The sequence below is a fragment of the Tiliqua scincoides genome, chromosome 3 (assembly GCF_035046505.1).
Source record: "Tiliqua scincoides isolate rTilSci1 chromosome 3, rTilSci1.hap2, whole genome shotgun sequence".
NCBI classification, from domain to species: Eukaryota; Metazoa; Chordata; class Lepidosauria; order Squamata; family Scincidae; genus Tiliqua; species Tiliqua scincoides.
The window spans coordinates 191,355,433-191,381,761 of NC_089823.1; the positions used below are offsets into that span (position 1 = coordinate 191,355,433).

General features: G+C 47.8%; 1 protein-coding gene across 1 annotated transcript in view; it reads right to left on the bottom strand.

The window, feature by feature from the left end:
- Nucleotides 1-428: 428 nt before the first annotated feature.
- Nucleotides 429-26,329, bottom strand: part of CRTAC1 (cartilage acidic protein 1) — a 37,790-nt gene continuing 11,889 nt past the window's right edge. The window contains exons 3-15 of the mRNA XM_066619574.1: nucleotides 18,725-18,921; nucleotides 16,519-16,649; nucleotides 15,720-15,876; nucleotides 15,156-15,290; nucleotides 14,390-14,535; nucleotides 13,727-13,863; nucleotides 12,950-13,032; nucleotides 12,055-12,155; nucleotides 11,769-11,937; nucleotides 10,178-10,326; nucleotides 8,349-8,391; nucleotides 7,966-8,109; nucleotides 429-697 (exon numbers count right to left, since the gene is read on the bottom strand). Coding sequence (XP_066475671.1) covers nucleotides 567-697; nucleotides 7,966-8,109; nucleotides 8,349-8,391; nucleotides 10,178-10,326; nucleotides 11,769-11,937; nucleotides 12,055-12,155; nucleotides 12,950-13,032; nucleotides 13,727-13,863; nucleotides 14,390-14,535; nucleotides 15,156-15,290; nucleotides 15,720-15,876; nucleotides 16,519-16,649; nucleotides 18,725-18,921 — 1,723 coding nt within the window. The 3' untranslated portion in view covers nucleotides 429-566. The remainder of the gene's footprint in view (nucleotides 698-7,965; nucleotides 8,110-8,348; nucleotides 8,392-10,177; nucleotides 10,327-11,768; nucleotides 11,938-12,054; nucleotides 12,156-12,949; nucleotides 13,033-13,726; nucleotides 13,864-14,389; nucleotides 14,536-15,155; nucleotides 15,291-15,719; nucleotides 15,877-16,518; nucleotides 16,650-18,724; nucleotides 18,922-26,329) is intronic.

Genomic DNA, 26,329 nt, shown 5'->3' on the forward strand with positions numbered 1-26,329 from the left:
AACAATTTTAAAAAACATGGCTTGGTTGTTCCAGAGAACAGTGGTGAGCTTGAACTGGGTGACATTGTGAAATAATTAACTTGGCACATGTTAGGAGATGGAAAATTTAGTACATGTGATTTTAGTCCAAACCTCAGTCCACCTTTAGATTGCAGCTGCTTGAACTCCTTGACCAGTATCTTTGGCATCACTCATCTTCGCTTGTATTTCCTGCATTGTATTGTCCCCATAGGAAAGGTGGATGAAAAAATGGGGGGGGGGGACTGAATTGAAGGGTGATATGTCTGTATATATCTTTCTTGGTGGTCACTGTGCCTAGAGAAATGATGCCATAGAATGGCAGAGCACCCTGACAATGGTTGCATTGCCACAAAAGAATAAGGGGAGTACCAAGAGACACACATTTTCAGAAATCATGGAATGAGCAGAGGAGATGTGAGATTTATTTTGGATTCAGATAAGACGCATAAAGAGAAGGTGAGCCCAGTTCAATGCATTGTCCGCAACTACATGAGCCACTAAGGTCAGGCGAATGCTTTCTATGTGGAGCGTGTTACTGTCACTGGTCAGTTCTGCAGACAGTGCCGTCGGTCAGTCCCCAAGGAGAAGCCCTGCCGGCACTGGCAATAAAAAGAGCCATGCACATTATGGCAGACATGATCACACGGGGCTGGTGTTTCTCTGCATTCATCCACATCTGAAAGACAGGAGGAGGAAGGAATGGATAGCAGTGAGATCTTGGGCGGAGTGCACAGCAGCAAAGAAAACCAGGGTCCCAGGCATCTCCTCTTTGTAACTCAGAAACAGCACCTGCTGGTGACCTGCCACATCTCCTTCTCTGAAACAACAAGTGGTTATCCCAGTCCAGAAACATCATGATAACTTGTGCAAGGAGCAGTCAACTGCCAATCCCTCCTCCACACTTCTGTACCAGGGAATACCCCATGGTGATCTAAAGGGGGATATGCTAAGGCACTGCACATTAGGGAAGTGGAGGCCAGCACAATGTCTGGGCAACTGATTTCAGCCAAACCTTCACTGACGACCAAAAAACCTTTTCTGGAGTGCCAGTTGCTGCTTTGTGGATGCTACGTACTTACCCAGGCACTTGCTGGAATCCTGGGCATCAGCCTTGAAGCCAGGGAAGCCCTAAGTGTAGTCACAGACCTGGCTGCAACTGCGTAGATCCTGGACACATCCATCACTGGGCAAACAGGAGGTATGATAGGTGATCATAGTGAGCAGCCGTAGGATGGTATTGGTACACAGACAGACAGACTCATGAAGAAATCACATGAGCACCCCCATCAGTCTACTGTCTACATTGGCCTTACTGCCAGTAGTGGAGAAAACCTGGTTAGGGTTGCCCTCTGGGTGATCTGCGGGTCAGCCTAGTAAAAACGGGTTCCACAGGCCCATATACTGACCTTGCAATTGCCAGAGAAAAAGAAAACCTGGACCAGGACTGTGATTTGGGAAGCACAGCCCTCACTCCCATTATTGAAGCAGAGCAAAGGTCTGAGTATCTCACTCACTCCTGCAGCCAGTTTATTGCCTACATGGCCCCACTGGACTACTATTTTCTGCTCCCCCTCTTACACAACTGTCAGAGTCCTCCACCATCTCCTTTTCACCTCCCCTCTTCACCTATGAATGTGTGATGTTCTTCTAGGTGTTCTCTACCTTTTGTAGTGAGTACACATGGTAGGGGCCAGAAGCTGTTCTGTTTCTGCCCTCCAGAGGGCACTGGCGCCATATTTGATTGTTGCTATCCCACTGACAAAATTAAGAACAGCAGTAGGAAAGAACCCAGTAATGGATTTGTCATTCCCTAGGCTGTGATTCTGAACCTAGTTGGCCAAGTGATATGTCTCCCTTTACACTGTTTCATGAAGGTTCCATGGACCCATAGCTCAGATCCTCAGGGAACTGGGCTTTGTATCTCTTTTACAAAAGACAGAACAACTGGCTGGTACAGAATTGCAGGATCCCAACCTTATGCCAGCTGTAGGTATCTGGGTACCACAACTAGGCCAGAAACAATTCTTTTCTCTAGGACTATGAGCGGAGATTGACAGTCACATGATTCATTCATTCATTCATTCATTCATTCATTCATTCTCTCTCTCTCTCTTTCTCTCTCTCTCGCAAACACAAATCAATACCTTTTGTACACACTATGGTTCAGTCATGCACACAATGCTAACATATGACTCATATGGTACATATGTGCACATCACATTGCCACTGTGTACTCCTTTAGCTCTGCTTCCGAGAGACTAATTCTCATTAGGTCCACAAGCATCTTTCCTTCCACTTCAGTAGTATAGCAATTTACAGAGAACCCAGAACGTGTCTGCCTGCCTATGTGCACACTTGCATGCATGCACGCAGAGTTTTAGCATTCCCCAGCTTTAGCTAGACCTGATGGCTTTCCCATCTGGAAGAAATATACCCACATGACTAGTTTCAGTTCATGAAGGTGAAAGGAAAAGGTGGAGGGCAAGGCAGGATCCATTGCCCAGGGGCTAGCACTGTTTTCTGCTTTCTGTTTCACTCTATACCGGACAACAGTGATTTGACTAGGAAATAGTATTTTCTGCCACCACCTAAAGCTAGAAAGTCCAGCCTATAGGAGGCCACCTCGGGAAAGCTTTCCTCCCAGGTTAACAGAGAGTTCCAGGATTCGGGGTGTGTGTGTGTGTGTGTGTGTGTGTGTGTGTGTGTGTGTCCTTTTAAAACCAACCAGTAGCAGAATGTAGGCACTAGGCAGTCTGGTAGATGGGGTAACCCACTCCCTCTCAGGTGAACTCAGATCAGGAAGGTACACTATTAAAACAAAATAATTGTTTTTAAAAGGTTGAGAAATCAAACCACTGGAGGGAAAAATGCAAGGGATAAAAATAAGGCACTGATCAACCACAGTGCATCCACACTTGCAAAAAGGTCAGTGGGATAACCTCTGAGAAGAATCAAACTGCTGGACCTGGGCAAATGCACAAAGGAGTCTATGTGACCCTGCTTTTTATAACCTATGGATGCTAACCAGGTTTCGCCTGTTGGACTGAGTACTAAAGGTGGGGATCTCATGGATTCCTGAATTTCCCACTCCTGAAAAGTTAAGTGGGTTTCACAGTCCAATTAGCTTACTCAGGGCCCAATCCTATTCAACTTTCCAGAGTCGGTGCAGCTGCAATGCATCCCTAAGGCAAGGGAACAAATGTTCCCTTACCTTGTGGAGGCTTTCCTAACTACCCTCCCATCAGAGGATACAGTGCACGCCCCATTAGCATGGCTACACCAGGGCTGGAAGATTGGATAGAATTTGGTCCTCAAAAGCCACATCCATTGTTTACTGCTCAATTGGAGAAGAAGATGCTGAAACAACAAACAACAGAGTAGTGGCTATTGCATCTGGATGATTCATCAGAATCATGCCTTACGATGCTCAGGCATCACATAAGTTCCTGGGATGCTCAAAGGTCCAAAAGAGGGAAAAACCAGGAATTTGCATCACAGAAAGATTAGAGCAAAGACCTCTTAGGGAGCACTAAACCTGGGTGGAAAGACATAAACCTAGAGCTGGAAGGGATGTAGCAAGTTATTTGACTAAGGGCCAATTTTCTCAACCTTGGCTAGGGACTAGGGACTAGATTCATCAGCTAATCTGCTCAGAAGCGATCCATGGCATTCTGACGTCATTGTGTCATTGAGCAGCCTTGACAGAGAGGGTCCTCTAAGCTGAAAAACCTGACAGGTGCGCCACCCTTTTACTCTTTTCATGCATTGACAGAGCTAGAAAAAGTGCTGCCACATCAAAAGGATAGTCAAGTGAGCTTTCAATACTGGAAACAGCATGCAAATCTCTCAGATGATGCAAAACCAAAAGCAGTGGGTGTGCTTCCACATACCCCTAGATACCCCTTGAGGATGAAATGAGAGGATGCCCCAGTGGCCATGAGGTCAGAAGTAGTTCCCTTTCTATTTAGCAAGGGGAAAGGCTAGATGCCGCTTATTGACTGGTAATTGGCCAGCCCTGATCTAGACCTGGCCCCTACCTAGAAACAGGATATCCTATTTTAAAATTATCACTGAAAGATGCATGTCCCAACTTCTCTTGCATCTGCAAATGTATATGGAGTTCAGTCTTTAGGCCAGTTATACCCAGTAGAAAAAGACGACAAAGTTAACACTAATCTCCCGTGATCTAAGACTCTTGCTGCCCTCTTTTTCTCCCTGCCTCTCACATATCATGACTCTCACCAAGGCTGGCCCATCTATGAAGCCAACTGCAGCTGTTACGTCAGGTAACAGATTGATGGGGGGGGCAGGTCTGTCCACCTACTTTCCTCCAGTGCTCCTCCTCCTGCTTCCTGGACTGGAAAAGGGGGACAGAGAGGAAGAAGAAATATGGAGAGAGTGCTAAGCTAGATCATTGACGAGTGGGAGGAGCAGTGGCTGGCACATCATCAAGTAAAGGGGAATAGCTTTTGGCATGCCACCTCATGTGTCAAGTGATCTTTGGTTAGCCCTGGCTCTCACATTTGTTTCCAGCCTTGACTGAATGCTAAAAGAGGTTCTGTTCTGTTTTCATCTGAAGAGGGAGTACAAATTGGGTTCATGTATACTGCAGGAACTATAGCTCTGAATGATCCTCGAAATGCAATCCAATGACAAGTTCCTGCATGTTGGCTCGGGATGTATTATCTGAAATAAGGAGAAGGAGAAGCTGATACCTTTAAACAGTAGTTCCATTTGAAAAAAAGACTCATTCTGTGTATGTATAGCGCATGTTCATTGATGGCAATGGTGGGAATACGAGGAAGATTGGGGGGGAGACAAGCATCCATTGTCAGCAGGAACAGAATGCAGAGAACAGATTTGCCCTGCACACAGTCCATCCTCTTTCAGAATTAATCCTCTGGCCACACACTGAGTGAGTCTGTAATAGAAATATGCGGACTTTGGTATCCAGTCATGGACAAGGTGGAGGCTGGTCTTCTCTTAACAGAAGTGACAGGGGACAATGAGCTCTCTGGCAATGGTGCAAAGACTCAGCTTCATTTGGTGATACCAGATTTGAAGGCTTACTGTAGGGCTGTTTTATCTGACTCAAATTATCCACTGTCTGTGTACAGCTGAAATAATGGCAGAGGAAGAAGCAGTTCTGTTCCCAGGACATGAGGCTCTGACACAGTCTGAGGCCAACTGGGTTTTCCAGCAGGTAGGTGAAGTGTCTGGAGTGTCACTGGTATGTACGACAGGGCTGCAAGCAAAAATTGGCAGGGACAACAAACAGAATGCTCCAAAGGGGACACCGAAAGAAGCTTATAATGCTTTGCTTTACTCTACATGATACTGGGAAGAACAGTGTTTCAGTGAAAGGAGTACAAGAGCAAATGGGTCTACCTTCTCCAGGAACACATTTTAAGCTGCAAAGATGTGTAGGCAACCAAAGAACGAAATGATCTATAGAACAGTAAAGGCAGTAGTAATGTCCTTAGTCAAGAGAGCCAGATAAGCTTATGAAGGTATTGAACGACAAGTACAATTGAGCCTCCTCAAATATTTTCCTCACTTCTTCCTTAGTCACATTAGAACATGATTATGGCTTTTAGGAAAATAACATTTACCAATGGGAAAGCTATTTGGACAAACCTTTTCTGTAAATTTGAGGACTAGCAGGTCATGTAAACGTTTGCAAAAGATTTTTCCACCAGGCCAAACTGGGTGGCAGGGATTTTTGCTTCCCCTGCAAACACCCCATGTCACTCCATTGCTTTCCACCAGCAGTCATTTGCTTGAGGTTTCTTGACTTCCTTTGCTAAACTTAAGGCTATTTCATATAGCAATGTTTTTTTTTAGTGTGTCCAAGATGGGAACACAATGTCTGAACACATTCGCAAATACAAAGTAGGCAGATGCTGGGAAACCACAGCCACTCATGACACCCTGCCACATGTCTGCTGAGTAGTTGTTACAAACATCCACCTCCCCTCCAAAGTTATGTTATTCATTGTGGCCATGCTGAAGATGTTTGCCAGGTAAAATGCCTTATTTTTTACTTACAACCATACCATTTTGCTCACTCCTGCTGTGAACTCGTGACACACCATCTTAAAACACCAACGTTTTACAGGTTTAGGATTCTGTTGGAGCTGGTTGTGAATGAAGGATCAGCCCAGTCACATAGTTAAGTGGCAGAATGGCACAATGCTGCTTTGTACGATAGGGAATGCTGGAAGGCAAATACAGTGTGCCAACGCTGTAGCCCACATTTCAAGGAAATGTCCCTGAGGCACAAGACACTCTCAGCCCTGCAAGTGCTTTAGCCAACTGCTACCCTCAGAAGCCCACAAATCTCTCACACAAGGGAATCGGTCCACAGCTTAGCATCACCTCACTCTGGCCTACTTTCATCTTCTGAACATCCGCTGTCCCCATTCCCACCCACTCCCCAAGCATAGCTGCAAGGAAGTGCTTATAGACAGTGTAGAGTTTATTGGATGGAGGGGAGGGGGGTTCTCCAGCTGGAAGACTAAGCGGGTTCAAACTGCAGACACATATTGTTAAAACAAGATCAGAGGTGAATCCTGGTCCAGTCGGGCTAAGGGAAAGGAAGAAGGGAGGGAAGCAATAGTGTCACAGGCCAAACCAGCAGGCACAGGGTAACTGTATCCATTTTAACCAAGCAAGCAACTACCAGCAAAAACCACCATCTTGTTTAAGGGCAAGCTCCAAGGAAGATGGCAGCCACACTGAGGAGATAAAGCATGTTGTAGGGACTCTGCCCTGTCTGGTTTCTCAGAAAACATGCAAGGAGTGCATCACTATAGATGGTATAATCATCTAGGCTGCATACTGCCCTTTCCAAAGATGGCTTCCCACCTCAGTACATGTTCCCAGGGACCACCATGAGAGACAAGAATAATTGGAGGGAAGGAGTACAGGGGAGGCCAGTTTATCCATAAAGGCTGCTTTGTCCTTTATTGACAAGGCTTAAAGTGCATAGGAGTGAAAGCAGAGTCCAAGGCAAAGTGGAAGGAGAGGGGTTGAGGGTAAGATGGTGCCCAACCAGCTCCCTGAAGAAGGGTATCCACCAAAAAAGGCCACTTGAGCTGCACAGAGAGGGAAACAGAAAGAGAGGAGAGGTAGAGAAAGAAAGGGAGAGAGAAAGACAGGGCAAGAGTTAGTGGCAGTTCACAGGAAGAAGGTCATCAGGAGGTCGAACAGAAAGGTTAAACCAAACACTGGATGACAGACAAATGTCTGGGGACCCTAGCTACCAAATAGTTGCAAATTAATGTTCTAATAGTGGCCAGTGGAGGGCACTGCAAGGAAAAAGTAACAGGTGTGGGAAAGTGGGATAATCCCCTCTCCAGCTTGCTACATCTCCCCTGCAATATCCCCCACCCCCTGCTTTGCAGTGATCCAGGGAATACTGGGGTTTATTTTGGCCTGTAAATAGGCTGAACCACAACTATTGTGATTTGCCTAGGCAACTTAAGAGATGCAAAAGAAGCAGCAAGTAGACTATTTCAGAGAGACCAATGTCCATCTGCCAATGGCATAAGGAAGTCCTCACTAGCCAGTATGCCTTTTCCACCTTCTTGCCCCAACCTTTCATCTGTTGATGCAAAAAACTGAGTCCCATCTCAGTTTTTCCATGGCCTGAAAGAGGCAATGCAGGGAATGCATAGAGTTAGGCTTTGGTATCTTAAGCAGCTGCCAAGGGTCAAGAGCCCTCAGAAAGGTTCACAGCTCACTTCATGACCACTCTGTACCCACATCATTCATGTGGCAGGTTGGCAGAGTGATTCCTCCAGGTGAGGAGCCCATGTACAATGGTTTGCTGAAGGCTCCCTGAAAGCTGGAGCCAGCCCAGCTCTCCCAACTCATTTCCATTGGCTGACTTCAGGAAGTGAGCCTCAATGAAATGACTGCTTCGTTCAGGCCATCACTCACCAACACAAGCTGTGCCGTCCTCGTTGGGCTCAAAGCCGCGGTTGCAGCGCTTGTTGCTGCGGCAACGGTACCCGCCATATGTGTTGATGCAGATGGGCCTGTCCCGTGGACAGACAAAGGGAAATTCTATGCACTCATCCATGTCTGAGAAGAAAGGAAGAGAGATGGGATGAGAGGGTAGTATACATGGGCCAAGAGGCCAGCATAGGATCCAATGTGACAGTCTCTCAACACACCAGTTAGGCTGTTGCTTTATCCTCAGAATACATCTTTGCTGTTGCCATTGGATACCAAGATGCATGCATTCAAGCCCATTTAACCCTGTAGCCAGTAAAAGACACTGCACTTTGGTGCATTTTCCCTCATCTGCCTCTGAAACTCACCAGCGCAGCGCCCGTTTTCATGCTGAGAGAATCCTTGGCCGCACTATAAGGGGGAATAAAAGAAATTTGTCACCAGCCGTCAATTTCATCTTGGGCACAGTATGAGAGAGAGAGAACTATTTAATGCCTATTCTCTGTCATTTCTTCATCCATTTGTTACTGAGTTGTACACTTTAAGTTTAATTCATTGTTACTACACCTTGCCTTGCTGATTGCCTGGTCATTTTAGTGCCCCTGGTAGAGCTACATAGTCTTCTAAAAAGCTGGCACTACTCATACTGAGTGCATAATTCCTCCTGTCCAAGGCACCTCTCAGTGGCTTCCATGGTTGTGCAAGGACTGTAGTGAAATTACAGCCAGGCACCCAGACTCAAGGCCCCATGTGCACTGCGGTGTTCTTGTGCATGCAGACATCTCCATTCCCTTCAATGGAGGTTATTGATGTAAATGCAGAACTGCTCCCCCTATAGAAATGCATGAGGCACCCTATGTGGGTGGAGGACTCTGCATAGACACTGAAGCATCCACAACAAACTGATGGATAGAAATGAGAATCAGCAGTCAGAGCAAATGTCATATTTGACAAGCCTCATTTATTATCATGGTGCAAATTCGCAATGCTGTCTTGACACGTGCAAAATCTTTGCTGTTGAATATAGCTGAAAATGTGAACACTGAATCATAAAACTGAGTCACTCAAGAGTTTGCCCTTTGATTAAAGAAAGTGGATATTCAAATTCTCTTTGCAAATTCCAACAGCCCTTTAGAAGTCAGTTCCATTCTTCCACTGAGATAGCAGAAGAACCAGAGCAGAGGAAGGACAAAGTTTGTGCTGGCCTGCTTCAATAGAGGAAATCCCAGCAATTTAGTTGCAGCCAGAGCTGAAAGAGTAGCGTTGCGGAACTTTCTGGCACTGAAGGGCCAGCCATTCTTTGCCTCCTGCCACTGCAACTTTAATGTTGAAAGTCATTATGCTGACAGAAGCACATTTTGTAACAACATCACTTCAGCTATTGTGTGTCTTCCACCACAGCCTGTTTGACTATTTTATAGCTCTTAGGCACTCCAGCCAGTTTCAGTGTTGCTGTCACAATTCAAGAAGGCTCAGAACAGTAAATCTGGACAACCAGAAGGAAACAAGCGTGAACAGATTTGGAAAGGGGAGTGTTATGGAGCAAGAAAAGCAAATATGGCTGGCTGGCTGGCTGTCTTAACTGAACCTAGCTGTCCTTTAGTGTATGGGGAGGGAGAGCTCAATCAACCCCACCTCCACTCTGTGTACTGCTTTAAACAAGAAAATCACCCTGCTGAAATTTACTCCTGACACGGGGTCTTTGCCTATCTTGTCTGGATATGCTGCCAGGGACTGAGGGCCCAATCCTATCCAACTTTTCAGTGCCAATACAGCTGCAATGCAGTACTGAGGTAAGGGAACAAATAGTCTCTTACCTTGAGGAGGCCTCTATGACTGCTCTCCCAAGGCAGGGTGCAGCACACATCCCATTGGCAAAGCTGCATCAGTGCTGGAAAACTGGATAGGATTGGGCCCTGAACCTAGAAGCTTCTGCATGCCTTCAGTTTTGATGGTTCTTTGCCCCACACATTTATTTTGCAGGAAAACACAGAGTAGGTTGGCAATGTACTTCAGTATTTGCCACAGCTATCAGCACAGAACCTCCATCAGGGCCTTAGGTGGTTTCTCCGGGGCATCAGAGAAGGTCAATGACATCTCATGAGGAAAGGAAAACTGATTTAGTGAAGGATATGGGAGCTTTTCAGGAGGGTTCATTGCGCATAATGTATAGGTGGCTAGCAACTGTGGAGCTCACCTCAAGAGGGATTATGGCAGGGGGTGACCTTGCAGTGTCCCGGGGGTAGGGAATTTCCAGCACAGAATTGGTCTCGCTGCTCTTTACAGTGCGACTGATAAACTTGCCATCTGGCCAGGTCACCTCCAGGCTGCTGGGTTCATCCTTTCCTACAGGAAAGAAGGGCAAGACAGAACTGAAACTGCAGGTCACTCAGGGTGCTGAATTGATTATGTTAGTAGGTGCTGGAGAATTATTCTTCTCTCCATGTGGTGATTTGAGCTTTCCTTCCTCCCCATTTTTAACAATCTCTCCCTACAAAGATGAAAGAAGTTTGGATGTGATAGGGACATGTCCTTCTGGCAACACTAACACCAGCCCAGCTCCCAGGGACAAGGCCAGCAGTGAGCAAGAATATGGTGCCTTCTGGCATATGGGCCCTCTGGCTCTCCGAGACACTTGGCTTCCCTGTTCACAGCCTGGTCTGACCTGGCTACGCCCCACTACGCTGGGCCACCTCAGGGCCAGGGAAGGGAAATGATGTGCGGAGACACACGAAGCCTCCTGCAGGAACAGCTGGAGAGGGCAACAGGGGCCTTCCTGCAATGCATGCTCTGCTCCCTGGAAATGGAAAGGCCAATCAGTGCCCCCTTTCCACCAGACTGAATGAGGCCAAGAAACAGCATTGGCAGGGTGATAGGATTTACTGCAATATTTTTGAGCAACATTCATGTTGGAAGATAGCAGTACAGACAAAGATTTGGGATTGTAGGGAACTGCCTGATAAGGGGGCCAGTTAGGAAGAGATAAGAAAGAGAGTTTTGTGTAGTCTGCAAGGTGTTCTGGCAGTGGTTTGCAGGTACTATTTGGGATCAAAGATTTTTAGATTGTGAGCCCTTTTGGGACAGGGAGCCATTAGTTTGTTTGATTTTTCTCTGTAAACCGCTTTGTGAACTTTCTGTTGAAAAGCAGTATACAAATACTGTTTATAATAATAATAATAATAATAATAATAATAATAATAATAATAATAATAATAATAATAATAATAATACTCATGCAAGGAAAGCGCCCTACAGGTAGACCACAGCTGCGATACAAGGACATCTGCAAGAGGGATCTGAAGGCCTTAGGGATGGACCTCAACAAGTGGGAAACCCTGGCCTCTGAGCGGCCCGCTTGGAGGCAGGCTGTGCAGCATGGCCTTTCCCAGTTTGAAGAGACACTTTGCCAACAGTCTGAGGCTAAGAGGCAAAGAAGGAAGGCCCATAGCCAGGGAGACAGACCAGGGACAGACTGCACTTGCTCCCGGTGTGGAAGGGATTGTCACTCCCGGATTGGCCTTTTCAGCCACACTAGACGCTGTGCCAGAACCACCTTTCAGAGCGCGATACCATAGTCTTTCGAGACTGAAGGTTGCCAATACAAATAAAATAATAATAATAATAATAATAATAATAATAATAATAAAAAGGCAGACGAAACCTGGAAATTCTGAAGCTAGGGACATTATGGAATGGCTAGAAGGATCGACAGGGTAGGTCAAGGTAAGAAAAGATGTGGGACAACACACCACTCAGAGTTCCAAGTGCTGCCCCCCCCATTCACTTACCTAGGCCAAAATGAGCAACAGGTTCCATCTCACATAAGTACCCAGACCCTCCATCGATGATACGCAGATGGGCACCACTGAGCCGTGTGAATAGCACCACTTTGGCGCCACGAGCAAATGCCCCAAAGCGTGTACGTGGAATCACTCTCAGCCAGTTGTTGCCAGCACCCTGTGGAGACGGACAGGCAGGTTGAGCAGAGAGAGGAGGTGGGCATAAAACTGAAGAAGGGGGTCATACTTGCTGATATGCATGACTGAAAATCTGATTGAAGTCCTCTGAACCTACCTGAGTGACTCTGAAGACAGAGAGTGGCTGTGCCATGGATTCTCCATGTGAAAGGATCAAGTCCAGCCTTCCATCACCATCAAAATCCACCACTGCCCCTCCTGGAATGACACCAGTTCAATTAGCAGAGGTCTGCTTAAGCACCCTCTTTTCAGACAGAAGCCCATTCCATTTCTACTATCATGTTTGGTTTAGACCCAGTATAAGGGAGTCAAGGAGTACAATTTCTTGCATTGCTTTTCATACCCAAATTAGCTCTGACTTGTGCATAATGACATTGTCTGCCCTTATGTTCCTTTACCCCAGGAGCTGCTTCTTTTCCTGGTGCAGAGCCATTTGCCAATGACAATGCTTTTTCCCCTTCCTGCCAATGTTACGCAAGAACATCGCAGTCTGAGTGTGGATAGGAACCCCAGACAAAAGTCCATTCTTTCTTTCTCTGGAATTCTGACTTTAAGATGGGGCTAACTGCATGAGGTCCAGCATGCAAATGCTTCATCCCTCAGCCTGAAACAAAGGAGGAAGGTTTTATCTTGCCGTGGTGCACCAAGGGACCCAGCCTGCGAGCTCTGCCAACCTTTCTGCTGTGAGAAGGCAGCCACTCTGGAGGCAATGCTCCTTTTGACAAACCCTGGTGAAAGTTCTTTGGGACACAAGGAGTGATGGAATCCTAAGGGCCAGCATTTCAACCTGCCAACAGTTATGCTCAAAGCCAGCAGACAAGATGTTTAAATTTTTCAGGGGAGAGGGGGTCATCCACAGATAGTTTGTCTTTATCACAGTGCTCATCTCCCTCCCTGCTTCCAGCTGAGACAGCTTCTCTGTGCACAACCCTTCTTCTCTTGCAGAGTGAAAACACAATCATGCTCTCACACTGGACAACAGGATGGCTCACCTGTGCCACGCCCCTCAGGTTCGGAGGCATCACCAGGGTTCAGTTCCTCAATGGCTGGATCAGCATGCTCCCGGCGGGCAACCCTGTAGAGAAAGGGATTGCACCAGTGAAGTGTGGATACTCTTCCTCCTCATGCAAGCCCCTGAAATGAGGCCAACCTACTACTACATGTGCCCTGCCTGATGCACAAACCAAGCTCTGTCTTTCTAATGCTTGCCTCTCCTGAATGGTCCCTGTTCTCACATACAGTGGGAGGTTTCTGCTTGGATTCTCCAGATTTGCCACATGCTGCTGCTATCACTTTATTAGCCTGAGAAATGTAAGCGGCTCTGTTTAACGAGCCATTGATTGCCTACAATTAATGGGAACCGTGCATAAGTGCTAATTAGTGAAAGCCAGAATCTCCAGGGACGTGGTCTAGGCAGAGTAGACTGCTGTACTGGTGGTGATGTAGGAAGGGACTTAGTCACAGCTCTGTCAGCCAGCTGGAGTGAGGACAAAACTGAGTGGGGATACCCCCTCCCCATCCTTGGGGAGCCAGTTAGCTCCTATGGATTATGGTCCTGTTAGGACTAAAAGGCAGACCGTACTCTGGGTCACAGGAATCCACCCCTCCCTCCTCCCCCACCCCATAGCTCCACATGCAGGGCCTTTTTAAGGACAGGATGGGTTTACACCAGACTCTGGTGTGAAGGAGCCTTTCCTGCCATGCCCAGAGCCTTGTAAGATGGAGAGCCCACTGCCCCAGTCTCTGGTGGCCATGTGGCTCTCACCCACCGGAAGAGGCGGTTGGCGGAGGAGCCGCGATAGGCGATGTTGTTGAAGAAGACCTCCAACTCCTGGTCATTGTCAAAGTCAGCAGCGATGACGGTGCGGACAGGTGATGGCATGGACAGTTTGGGCGTGGCAATGTCCTGGGGGAAGGACGGGGATTAGTGGGGCAGGGAGAGCTGGCTTGGGCTGCAGCAGGGCCAAGAGGAAACTCAGGTATAGGCTTGGGATCAAGTGGCAGGAGGAGGAATTGTGATTGGGCCAGAACACACAGGAGCTGAGGGTGGCACTGTGAATAGTCCTGGGGGCTAAGAACAGAGCAGAGACTATAGTCTCTTGCAAGGAGTGGTGACTGGAACAGAAACCCAAGTGAAGCAAAGCTGCCAGATTTACACTGCAGGAATAAGGAAATGCTCTGGAGCTGGGCGGGGTGTGGTGGTGTCTATAACAAAAGGCAATCCTTTAAGACAAGGAACATCTGGCAACCCAGCTTGAGGACAGAGACAGCAGTCTCATCATTAGTGAGTAGCTCTGATCTATGCATTGAACTCTGGTTCTCAGTCTTCAACTACTAGAGGGTACCCCCTCCCACCTTCCCTGCTCACAGCCCAGGGTATACTGGCAGTTCACAGTCACTGTCTGGCTCCCCCTTCTTCAAGTGGCACTCACCCGGAAGCGGACCCGCCCACCTGCATTCATCTGCAGATAGAGCCGGTGCGGTCCATTCCAGTTGCCGTAGATGAGGTCCACTTTGCCATCGCGATTGAAGTCAGCCAGCGCCACGCCACGGCCATGCTGGTAGGGGTCATCTAGACCTACAGAGGGTGGTAGTTGGCAGGGCTGTGAGCTCCATGTCAGAACATGAACAGCCCCAAGTACTGAGCAGACCACCCCACCCCCATTTTTGGTGAGTAGCCTTAGAGAAGGCCACACAATTGTGTTGAGAGGAAGACTATCTGGCAGGTCTTACCCCACAGAGACCTCATCCAGTCTGTTCAAGGAGAGCAGAGGACAGGGAGGGCTACAATTTGTAGGGTATGGCAGGATAGTTAGCCAAGCAGGCAGACCACATTCAGCGGCTAGAGCACCTCTACAGATCATCCCATCCCCCTCCCCTCCCCTCGCCACCCTATTCCTATTCTCCTACTGACAAGGAAGGAGTGTTTCTAAAGAGAATAAGTGTCATCAGCAGCACCATGGTGATGGATGCCACCCTGACACCTCGTTAAACTCCAGTGATCAGCCAGACGCTCAATTACCGGTGGCTGAGCCCGTGTGCACTCATCATTCCCCCCTCCCTCCCTAGCAAGTAGCAAGTAGGAGGATGGAAAAATCTCAGAGCCCCGTTTCAATGAAAGAGTGCCCTGCAGCTACATGGTAATTTCTGCTTTACAATTCTATCCAACACACACACCACCCTCTGCCATGTACGCACCTGTACTGGGTGCTACATCGATGAAAGTACCATCACCCTGGTTCTGGAAGAGGAAGTTGGCCCCATTCTCATTGTCGCAAAATATGTCAGAGGCTGCTTCACTCAGGATGGGCCCAACAGCCACACCCCGACCCCCTGGAAAGAGAAATAGTGATGGCTCCCCTGCCAACTGCCCCTCGCTAACCTGGCTGTTGATTCCAGCTGGGATGTTCAAAGTGCAGCAAAACACCCCCCAGTAGGTATATCCTCCCACTTCTTCCCACCATTCCCCCTGTTCATTAGGCCAAATGAGATTCACTACAGTGTCAAAGCGAAATGGTGTTCAGCCCTTCAACAGTGATTGTCCCATCAGCACAATAATTATGGAACTAGGTAGAGACAATTCAGTGCTATAGAAACTGAGAGTATGATTAAATAAGACAATTACTATGGTGTCCTTACAGTAATGTTGCAACAAGAAACAGAATTTCCCTTCCCTGATTCAAATATTTCGGTATGGCCTGCTGGATACCTATCCTTAAGTTGGGATAGGGAAGTCAGAAGGGCAACTGCTGCCCCCAATACCTGTAAATTTGTTGACCCCAGCATCTGCAGCCATGTCGTTCAGTGCCACGATGCCATGCTCTAAGTCACTGGCAGCTGTGTCCATCTCAATGAGGGCATGGGGGCCCACTCTCCCATTGGCGTAGTTTGCAATGTAGATCGAATACTTTCCAGAACCCTATAGGAAAAGGGGTGCAGGTGAGAGCCTGAATCTGCCCATATCCCTACAGCATATGGGCAGACTGACTGAGTGCCAGAACCAGGGTCTTCACGGGGACTTTCTCCCCCTGCGTTCGTCTGGTCAACCCCACACAGCTGAGCACATTCAAAACAATCCCATCTCAGTTTGTTTCATTGCCACAGGTTTTCTGCAGAAACATGCTAGTCCTCATGCCTCCTGCTTGACTCTCAGGCTGGTTTGCCAACCACTACCCTGCCCCCATTGTTCTCCCATTGCACCCTGATTTAGCAATAATTGTTTGAAAACAAACCACGCAAGGTAGAAGGAGAAGAAAGCGCAGGTGACAGGGGCATAAATCACCCAGACAGGCCGCGTTTATCAGCAGCACAGCACCCGCCTGGCATCACAGCCCCTGATGTGCACAGGGAGTCCTGACAGTTGTGGGGGAGGGGGAAGAACTGCCAGCAAGTCCTGGCCACAGAGGAGTTTGAAACTAGAGTGCAAGGCCTCTCCAGTTTGGTTTTCAATCTTCGTACACTTTTGATGATGCCATTGCATTCAGCTCCAAACCAGCCACCCCCCACCATGTTGCTGATAGTATAACACTGTCTGCCCCTCCAATCCTGCCCACTCACTCACCGTCCTGTCCACGCATGCCACGGAGCGCCCAGCAAACCGGCTAGCTACGCCCCGATTCACCTCATCGCTCAAGATGTCCTCCCAGCGTCCATTGCGAAACTTGAACAGCTTGTCTGTGTAGGTGGCTATACCTGGGGAGGAGAGATAAGACACCAGGCGTTTCAGGGTCCCCTGGTCATGTGCTGAGTTAGCTTTCTCAGAAGACAGGAAACCAATCAGGGTTGTGTGTAATTTTCACTAGAGCCCAAACCTGTCAGTGGGTGATGGGCATTTACTAAGCTCCAAGGACTGGAGAAGTTTATGTTAAGATACTTGGCATTAACCATGCCCAGAACAGCAGCACTGCACCCTGTGCAGAGGTGAATGCTTCTGCTGATATATTTTAGATGTGCCTACTGACCTCTGTAACCTAGACAAGGCTGCAGCTTCACTTCTATTTCTCAGCTCTGCTGTTGGACAATCCTGATTCTCCACCTTCTGGGTTCCCCCAACCCCAGTGTCTTCTCTTTGTGTCTCATCACTAGCACTGCAGGGCTGGGGCTGGGACTGCACTAAAATGAATGCAGCAACCCCAGCAAAGCTTAAGAGCTGGTAAGGGAGGCCCAGAAGAATAAACTCATTAAGGTAAAGTGTGCCAGAGCGGCGCGGAGCCATGTACATCATAAAGGGAAAAGGGAAAATCAATGGCAGGCCCTGGCCGGACCCTGACGCCAGGAGTAATGTGAATGGCTGATTTAAGGAACGGGAGTCTTTGGCAGCTGCAAAGCAGTAATTAGGCGTGTCAAGAAGATGGATAAGTGGAGCCAAGAGTGGGTCGATGGTGCAGGTGCGGGGACCGGCCCACCTTTGGATGGACACCGGAGGGCAGAGCTTCTTTCCAGGCAGATTTCGCAGGGGCTTGAAATTGTGGTTTAGAAGAGTGAGGCACTGAGGCGAGTGAACGGTAAGGGCAACAGTCGCTCCCAGTGACATCCCATGAGGATCTGGTAGAGGTCACAAAATTCAGCACAAGCTCCAGAGCATGAGTTACAATTACGCAAGTTAGGCCACACCTGATCCAGCAGTCTTGTGCTAGGTTTCCCACAAGCACATGTAGAAGCACCCAAGCAAAGAGTCTCTTGACTTGAGTGCAGTTCTGCCTAGATCTATACAGCTGGCAGCGCATGCTTAGCTTTGAGTGAGTGTCCCCTGGGCAAAGTGAGACTGACCATACTGTACATCCCCTCCACTCCTGCAGCAGTACAGGGTGCTAGTCTAGGGCTTAGGACATCACTTTCCTATAAGAAAAAAATAATGCCCTCTATTACCAGGTTGCAGAATTGCAGGGGGGGGGGAGAGAATATACTTAAGGGATTCATGACTTTCTCCTTTGTATATGTCAATCTATTTATCTCAGGAAATATCTCCTTGCCCAGGGAGACACTTACGTGCCCCTTGGGAGTCCCAGGGCTCCCCGAGTTGCGGTCCTTGCTGGCAACTCAAGCCCTGAGTCAGCAGCCAACTTCTCCCCCCTTACCACCTCACTCCCTGCACTGCAGCTGCCAGAGAATCGACAAAATCACTCAGCTGGGAAATTAACTCCAGCCTTGAAACATCCCACCCTGGTGGCCACTGAAGGTCAGGGAACTAGAGTCAGTGGCTGGGGCTGGCAAGAGAAGCACACACAATTGTGTGAAGCAGGGAAGCGTGCACTGCTGGCACAAGAAAGGAGACTGATGGGTCAGACCATTGATCATCCCCCCCCCCCACTATGTGCCCCTCTGTAGATCACTCCCATGCCCTCTCCTGACCGCTGTCAGCAGGATAAATATTGGAAACTGATTGGTTGTTGGTAAGGTTGTATGATAACCATCTTTGAAAAAGATACCAGGAGTTGACATCAGTGATTGAACATAAGCTGGTGGGTTTGTTGAGTATTATGGAATGGCTATGTCAGAGTCCCACTGTTAAGTGAGACTAGAAGGATGGATTAGTTGGTATACTGTAGAAAACTGGTAAGTCAAAGAATTTAGTTAATGGTGGGAAGTCTGATAAGTGTGGCAAGATTATTTTTGAGGGTTAGGTGGTATTTGATGGGTTGGATAGCAAACCTGTATGGGTGTCAGAGTAGAGGGAGTGGGACAAATTCATAGGACAAGATGACTAATGCCCTAATTTGGTATCATTGGTAGGTTGAGTGTCAAGGATGGACGGGTTCAACACTCACCAGAGAAGGCATTATTGGTGTTGAGGAAGTAGATCTCCTCCCGCCCATCTCCATCAATGTCACATGCTGTCACACCAATTGCATTGCCCTGGCGATCCCGCAGTTTATAGTATGGGGAGCTACGTTCGTCCACTGCAAGATTCACCAGACGTCCCCGTGCCTTGTCATACTTTAGCACCAGGTTGGGCCCATTGTATCTGAAGGAACAGAGAGCAGGATATGTAATAGGGGGGTGGGTGGTTCAGCTAGCAGCCCTTCCCACTAGGAATTTCCCCATCATTATGGAGGTAGAGTTCCTTTTCTAATTCTTTTCAATAATCTTGAATGACTCTGAGATTAGGGAAACCACCACTGGCGCTCCCAAGGAAATAAAAGCCAGCTGATGAAGACAGGTGAGGTGTTACCTTATAATTCTGATTCTCTATTATCCAAAATGGATGTCTACAAGATTCAAGTTGGTGTTTTATTCACTAGCTTGGCAATCAGCAGGGTGTAGTTGGAACTAGAATATCAAAAAGGCATAGGATACCAAGTTGGGCTGAAGTCCCTAACAGGTGGAGGCACCTGTAGATACTTCTAATATAGAATGACAAAGACCAGAACTTTGGGGGAATGAGGTCATGATTCAAGAATACTGCCTGTGCACAGCACCTGCTCATCTTACTGAAGAAGCCCACTTCTGACTGCACCTTTCCACCAAAAGGCCCTGGGGAGCCAAAGCTACAGAATTCCAACAGTTTGACTCAGGGTGAGATCTGGCTTCTCTTAGACATCCATCCATGTTAACATCACACAATGCAAAGTTGCAGAAATGCCTGAGTGGCTACATCTGGCAGGTAATGATGTGTGACTCTAATGTGGTTAGCAGGGAATTTACTAAAGCTGAAAATGCACAGTTCAAAGGGAAAATTAATATAGCAGAGGTGAAGGAGAGCAGGAAGAGGTCTTGCCAAGACTGTGGATACAAAGGGCTTGATCACACCCAGAGGATAATATTACTGTACAAAGCCTTGAAGAAAACAGCAGGAACCAACATGCATTCTTGCACAGAAGAGGGATCAGGCCAGGGTTTAGAAGGGGCCAATCAACGAAAAGAGTCCTAGTGATGTTGGAGGCTGAATCCTCCAATACATCAAAAGTTCCTCATCTCTAGTACATTTCAACTGAGAGTAGCATTTTCTCAAACAAAACTGTAGGAAACCTGGCCTGTGGGATAGAAAAGAGAGTATTCTATGACTTGGAGTGGAAAGACTGACTTTGGAAAATAAACAGTACATCCTCTTTGAAAGTACAGATATTGTTTGAATTCTGCATTGCCTATCCATTGTGTTTCTTTACCTTCTAACAGAACCTGAATGCAGATGGCCCTGCTATTTTGTACAGTGATTGCAATCATCACATGATAGCCCGACTATTTGAAGCTTTCATCACAAGGTGATTAGCAACAAGATTATTTTTTCTTTCTTATCTGCAGCCATGAATGGGAAGGAAGCTTCCATATGATGAAAGCCACATTAAAGGCTACACAGATGTCTGAATACTTTCTCTGTATAATGTTTTTGAGGTTTGTTTAGCCTTTGCATGATTGGAAATGCACCACACTAAAAATATAGACCAATTGAGTAGAGTCTTTGTTTGGAAAGCTCATGATTTGGGCTTTCTAGCCCAAGTCCGGACTAGCTAGAGTCTTTGCTAAAATGAGGTGAATGAGTCTCTTTTCTCACAGATCAGACATGTTAGGAAGAATCTCAAAAATAGTATGATGTGAAAAGGAAGCTCACTAGTTAATTATAAGTGTTATTCTCCTTGGTAACGCCCTTTCCTTTGAGGAAAGCTTTTTTTCTGGTAAAGTTTCCAGCCCCTGGCAACCCTAATCCCTAACCATGTTCTTTGTAGAACAGAGGTAACCTTGAAGAAAGAGTATGTGAGAAACTGCAAAGAAATTTAGTCCTTCCTCTCTTTTTAATTTGTGAATCTTTCTTGTGCCACTTTCATATAAGAGCCAAGAGCAATTCCCAATTTAGGGTTCAGGAACAGCCATGCTCCAGCCTCCAGTAAGCAAGCCATACAAGCAGCATTCAGCTGGTTATGAAATGGGTTGTTTCCATTTATTACTATGACCTGGCAAAGAAGGGAGGCAGCAAAAATACCTGCCCCCACTTCCACCAGAAGGGTTGCAGCCAAGCTCTTAAAATTTAGATGTGTTGTTTCTCCAGTCCAGCCAATCCTCATTCTTCACTAGGAAGAGCCAAAGCTTAAATTCTTGACTTTAGTAGCTCTCTGTTCTGGTGTAGCTTGGAGATGCTGTAAATGCATGGATTCTCGTCCAACATAGGAGCTATGCACATAGCCTTGCTGCATGAGGGCATCTGCACACAATCCTTCCCCTTTGCTTCTTTTTTTTCCATCCTGAGTGCATAACAATGACCTCATGGGTATTCAGGCTGAAAAATTCAGAGCAGCAGTGGTTGGTGTGGGCACTGCCCTTGTCAAGACTATAGTTGGGAAAGCTTGTCAGAAGAGAAGTGTGGCCTCTGGGAACCAAGTGCCTCTGGGAACTAAGTGCCAGGTAAGGCACAAGAGTTTAGCATCTGGGCGAGTTCAGCAGCAGGGCGAGGCGGCCAGGGCCCCAGACACTGCCCTTCCTCTTCCCTTGAGAAGAGGGCTGCTATCCAGTGTACGGTTTTTAAAAGGACCCATAAATAAAACAACAACAACAACAACAAAAAAGCTATGCAGTCAGACAGCCAGCAGCAGGGTGGGGGCTATCCAGTGTTCTGCATTGAGTGCCACATGTATGATTATATGCCTCTGGGGCATAAGTCATGGGTGTGTCCTCGGTGCAAGGAGCTCCAGGCTCTCAGGGAACACGTCCGCTCCCTTGAAGCCTTGGTGGCCGACCTGGAGAAGCGCAGGCAGCCAGAGGAGGACCGTGGGGAGACTTCCGGGGACGATCAGGCTTCGTCCCAACCTCAGGCGTGCAGCTCCTCGGCTGCCCGGGTGGGAAGTCTCGGGACTGGAGGACGTCATCCTGGAGAGGAGGGAAACAATCCCCTAGGGGGGATCCCTTCTCCAGGGGATGGGCCCGTATCCGAGCGCACTCGGGATACTCCTCGGCGGGAGGGGGGTCGGGGGCTTCTTGTAGTGGGGGATTCGATTATTAGAAACATAGAGAGGGGGGTTTGCGACGGATGTGAGGACCGCATGGTGACTTGCCTGCCTGGTGCGAAGGTTGCGGACATCACTTCTCGTCTAGACAGGCTAGTAGACAGTGCTGGGGGAGAGGTAGCGGCTGTGGTGCATGTCGGCACCAACGACGTGGGCAAGTGTAGCTGGGAGGTCCTGGAGGCCAAATTTAGGCTTTTAGGCAGGAAGCTGAAAGCCAGGACCTCAAAGGTAGCGTTCTCTGAAGTGCTACCTGTTCCACGCGCAGGGCCAGCTAGGCAGGCGGAGATCAGGGGTCTCAATGCGTGGATGAGACGGTGGTGTAGGGAGGAGGGGTTTAGATTCGTTAGGCACTGGGGAACGTTTTGGGACAAGCGGGGCCTGTACAAGAGGGACGGGCTCCATTTGAACCAGAATGGAACCAGACTGCTGGCGCATAACATTAAAAAGGTGGCAGAGCAGCTTTTAAACTGATCCCTGGGGGAAGGCCGACAGGAGCCGAGGGGCATCCGGTTCGGGACTCCTCATCCCTATGGGATGAGGATGGGGAGGTTAGAGAACAACAAGACAAAGGCAGGGTAGGAGAAGAAATTGGGAAAGGTAGGGTGATGGGATGTGATAGACGGTTTGGCACAATGAGAGGATGCGGGGACAAAGGAGCGAATAAGCAGCCCATCCTGGGGCATTCCGTGTATAAATGCTTTTATGCGAATGCCCGAAGTCTACGAGCAAAGGTGGGAGAACTGGAATGTCTGGTGACAAGGGAAAATATTGACATAGTGGGCATAACGGAAACCTGGTGGAATGCGGAGAATCAGTGGGATACCGCAATCCCGGGCTATAAACTCTACAGGAGGGACAGGCAGGGGCGTGTTGGAGGTGGGGTGGCCCTTTATGTTAAGGAAGGGATAGAATCCAGCAAAGTAGAGATTGAAGGTGGGTCCGACTCCACCGTAGAATCTCTGTGGGTTAAATTACCAGGCTTGTGCAGCGATGTAATACTGGGGGCGTGCTATCGTCCTCCAGACCAGAAATCTGATGGGGACCTTGAAATGAGGAAACAGATCAGGGAGGTGACAAGGAAGGACAGGGTTGTAATCATGGGGGACTTCAATTATCCTCATATTGACTGGGTCAATTTGTGTTCTGGTCACGATAAGGAAACCGGATTTCTTGACGTGCTAAATGACTGTGGCTTAGATCAGCTAGTCAAGGAGCCCACCAGAGGACAGGTGACTCTGGATTTAATTTTGTGCGGTACGCAGGACCTGGTTAGAGATGTAAACGTTACTGAGCCATTGGGGAACAGTGATCATGCTGCGATACGTTTTGACGTGCACGTTGGGGGAAGAATACCGGGCAAATCTCTAACAAAAACCCTTGACTTCCGACGGGCGGACTTCCCTCAAATGAGGAGGCTGGTTAGAAGGAGGTTGAAAGGGAGGGTAAAAAGAGTCCAGTCTCTCCAGAGTGCATGGAGGCTGCTTAAAACAACAGTAATAGAGGCCCAGCAGAGGTGTATACCGCAAAGAAAGAAGGGTTCCACTAAATCCAGGAGAGTGCCCGCATGGCTAACCAACCAAGTTAGAGAGGCTGTGAAGGGCAAGGAAGCTTCCTTCCGTAAATGGAAGTCTTGCCCTGATGAAGAGAATAAAAAGGAACATAAACTGTGGCAAAAGAAATGTAAGAAGGTGATAGGGGAGGCCAAGCGAGACTATGAGGAACGCATGGCCAGCAACATTAAGGGGAATAATAAAAGCTTCTTCAAATATGTTAGAAGCAGGAAACCCGCCAGAGAAGCGGTTGGCCCTCTGGATGGTGAGGGAGGGAAAGGGGAGATAAAAGGAGACTTAGAGATGGCAGAGAAATTAAATGAGTTCTTTGCATCTGTCTTCACGGCAGAAGACCTCGGGCAGATACCGCTGCCCGAACGGCCCCTCCTGACCGAGGAGTTAAGTCAGATAGAGGTTAAAAGAGAAGATGTTTCAGACCTCATTGATAAATTAAAGATCAATAAGTCACCGGGCCCTGATGGCATACACCCAAGGGTTATTAAGGAATTGAAGAATGAAGTTGCAGATCTCTTGACTAAGGTATGCAACTTGTCCCTCAAAACAGCCACAGTACCAGAAGATTGGAGGATAGCGAATGTCACGCCTATTTTTAAAAAGGGAAAGAGGGGGGACCCGGGAAACTATAGGCCGGTCAGCCTAACATCCATACCGGGTAAGATGGTGGAATGCCTCATCAAAGATAGGATCTCAAAACACATAGATGAACAGGCCTTGCTGAGGGAGAGTCAGCATGGCTTCTGTAAGGGTAAGTCTTGCCTCACAAACCTTATAGAATTCTTTGAAAAGGTCAACAGGCATGTGGATGCGGGAGAACCCGTGGACATTATATATCTGGACTTTCAGAAGGCGTTTGACACGGTCCCTCACCAAAGGCTACTGAAAAAACTCCACAGTCAGGGAATTAGAGGACAGGTCCTCTCGTGGATTGAGAACTGGTTGGAGGCCAGGAAGCAGAGAGTGGGTGTCAATGGGCAATTTTCACAATGGAGAGAGGTGAAAAGCGGTGTGCCCCAAGGATCTGTCCTGGGACCGGTGCTTTTCAACCTCTTCATAAATGACCTGGAGACAGGGTTGAGCAGTGAAGTGGCTAAGTTTGCAGACGACACCAAACTTTTCCGAGTGGTAAAGACCAGAAGTGATTGTGAGGAGCTCCAGAAGGATCTCTCCAGACTGGCAGAATGGGCAGCAAAATGGCAGATGCGCTTCAATGTCAGTAAGTGTAAAGTCATGCACATTGGGGCAAAAAATCAAAACTTTAGATATAGGCTGATGGGTTCTGAGCTGTCTGTGACAGATCAGGAGAGAGATCTTGGGGTGGTGGTGGACAGGTCGATGAAAGTGTCGACCCAATGTGCGGCGGCAGTGAAGAAGGCCAATTCTATGCTTGGGATCATTAGGAAGGGTATTGAGAACAAAACGGCTAGTATTATAATGCCGTTGTACAAATCGATGGTAAGGCCACACCTGGAGTATTGTGTCCAGTTCTGGTCGCCGCATCTCAAAAAAGACATAGTGGAAATGGAAAAGGTGCAAAAGAGAGCGACTAAGCTGATTACGGGGCTGGGGCACCTTCCTTATGAGGAAAGGCTACGGCGTTTGGGCCTCTTCAGCCTAGAAAAGAGACGCTTGAGGGGGGACATGATTGAGACATACAAAATTATGCAGGGGATGGACAGAGTGGATAGGGAGATGCTCTTTACACTCTCACATAATACCAGAACCAGGGGACATCCACTCAAATTGAGTGTTGGGCGGGTTAGGACAGACAAAAGAAAATATTTCTTTACTCAGCGCGTGGTCGGTCTGTGGAACTCCTTGCCACAGGATGTGGTGCTGGCGTCTAGCCTAGACGCCTTTAAAAGGGGATTGGACGAGTTTCTGGAGGAAAAATCCATTATGGGGTACAAGCCATGATGTGTATGCGCAACCTCCTGATTTTAGGAATGGGTTAAGTCAGAATGCCAGATGTAGGGGAGAGCACCAGGACGAGGTCTCTTGTTATCTGGTGTGCTCCCTGGGGCATTTGGTGGGCCGCTGTGAGATACAGGAAGCTGGACTAGATGGGCCTATGGCCTGATCCAGTGGGGCTGTTCTTATGTTCTTATGTTCTTAGAAGCACTAGCAATGGGGGAGAGCAGAATTCATTTGAAGCCCATGAGGAGCTTTTATTATGGGCCCAGTGCTAAACATTTGTGCTAGCATTTATCAGTGATTACGGGCCCAATCCTATCCAGTTTTCCAGTGCTGCTGCAGCTGTGCCAATGGGGCATGCACTGAATTCTGTGGTGGAGAGGCAGTCATAGAGGCCTCCTCAAGGTATGCGAACATTTGTTCCCTTACCTCGGGGCTGATGGTGTGGCTGCATCAGTGCTGGAAAGTTAGGTAGGATTGGGCCCTAAGGCATTCCAACAACTGGATGTTGTCTGTTTATGCCTGAGCTTCTCTTCAGTTTCTTCTCTTTGGTCTTACCCCAGTCTCTGCTGTGTGGGTATACACATCTTGAGCAGATACTCAACATTTAAGGGTTTGTTTGCTATAAAATGTTTCTTGGATTTATGCCAGCTACTAGACAATCCCATCTTTACATGAAAAAAATGAAAGAGGATGTGTGTACTAGATAAACTACCAGCAACCAGGTGAAGAAGTGGGGGAAGTCATAACCAGGGAAGAGTTTTAAAAAATTGCTTCTGTGCATACAGTTCTTTTACACAGTTTGGCATTGGGATGGATGAAGTATAATACCTGGAGAAGTATAATACCTGGAGATTGTTAAATTTACAATTGACACAAAACTAACAGGTATTGCAAGCATTTTAGCGGATAGGAGTCCAATTCAAGATCATTCTGACAAATCAGGAACTCCAGT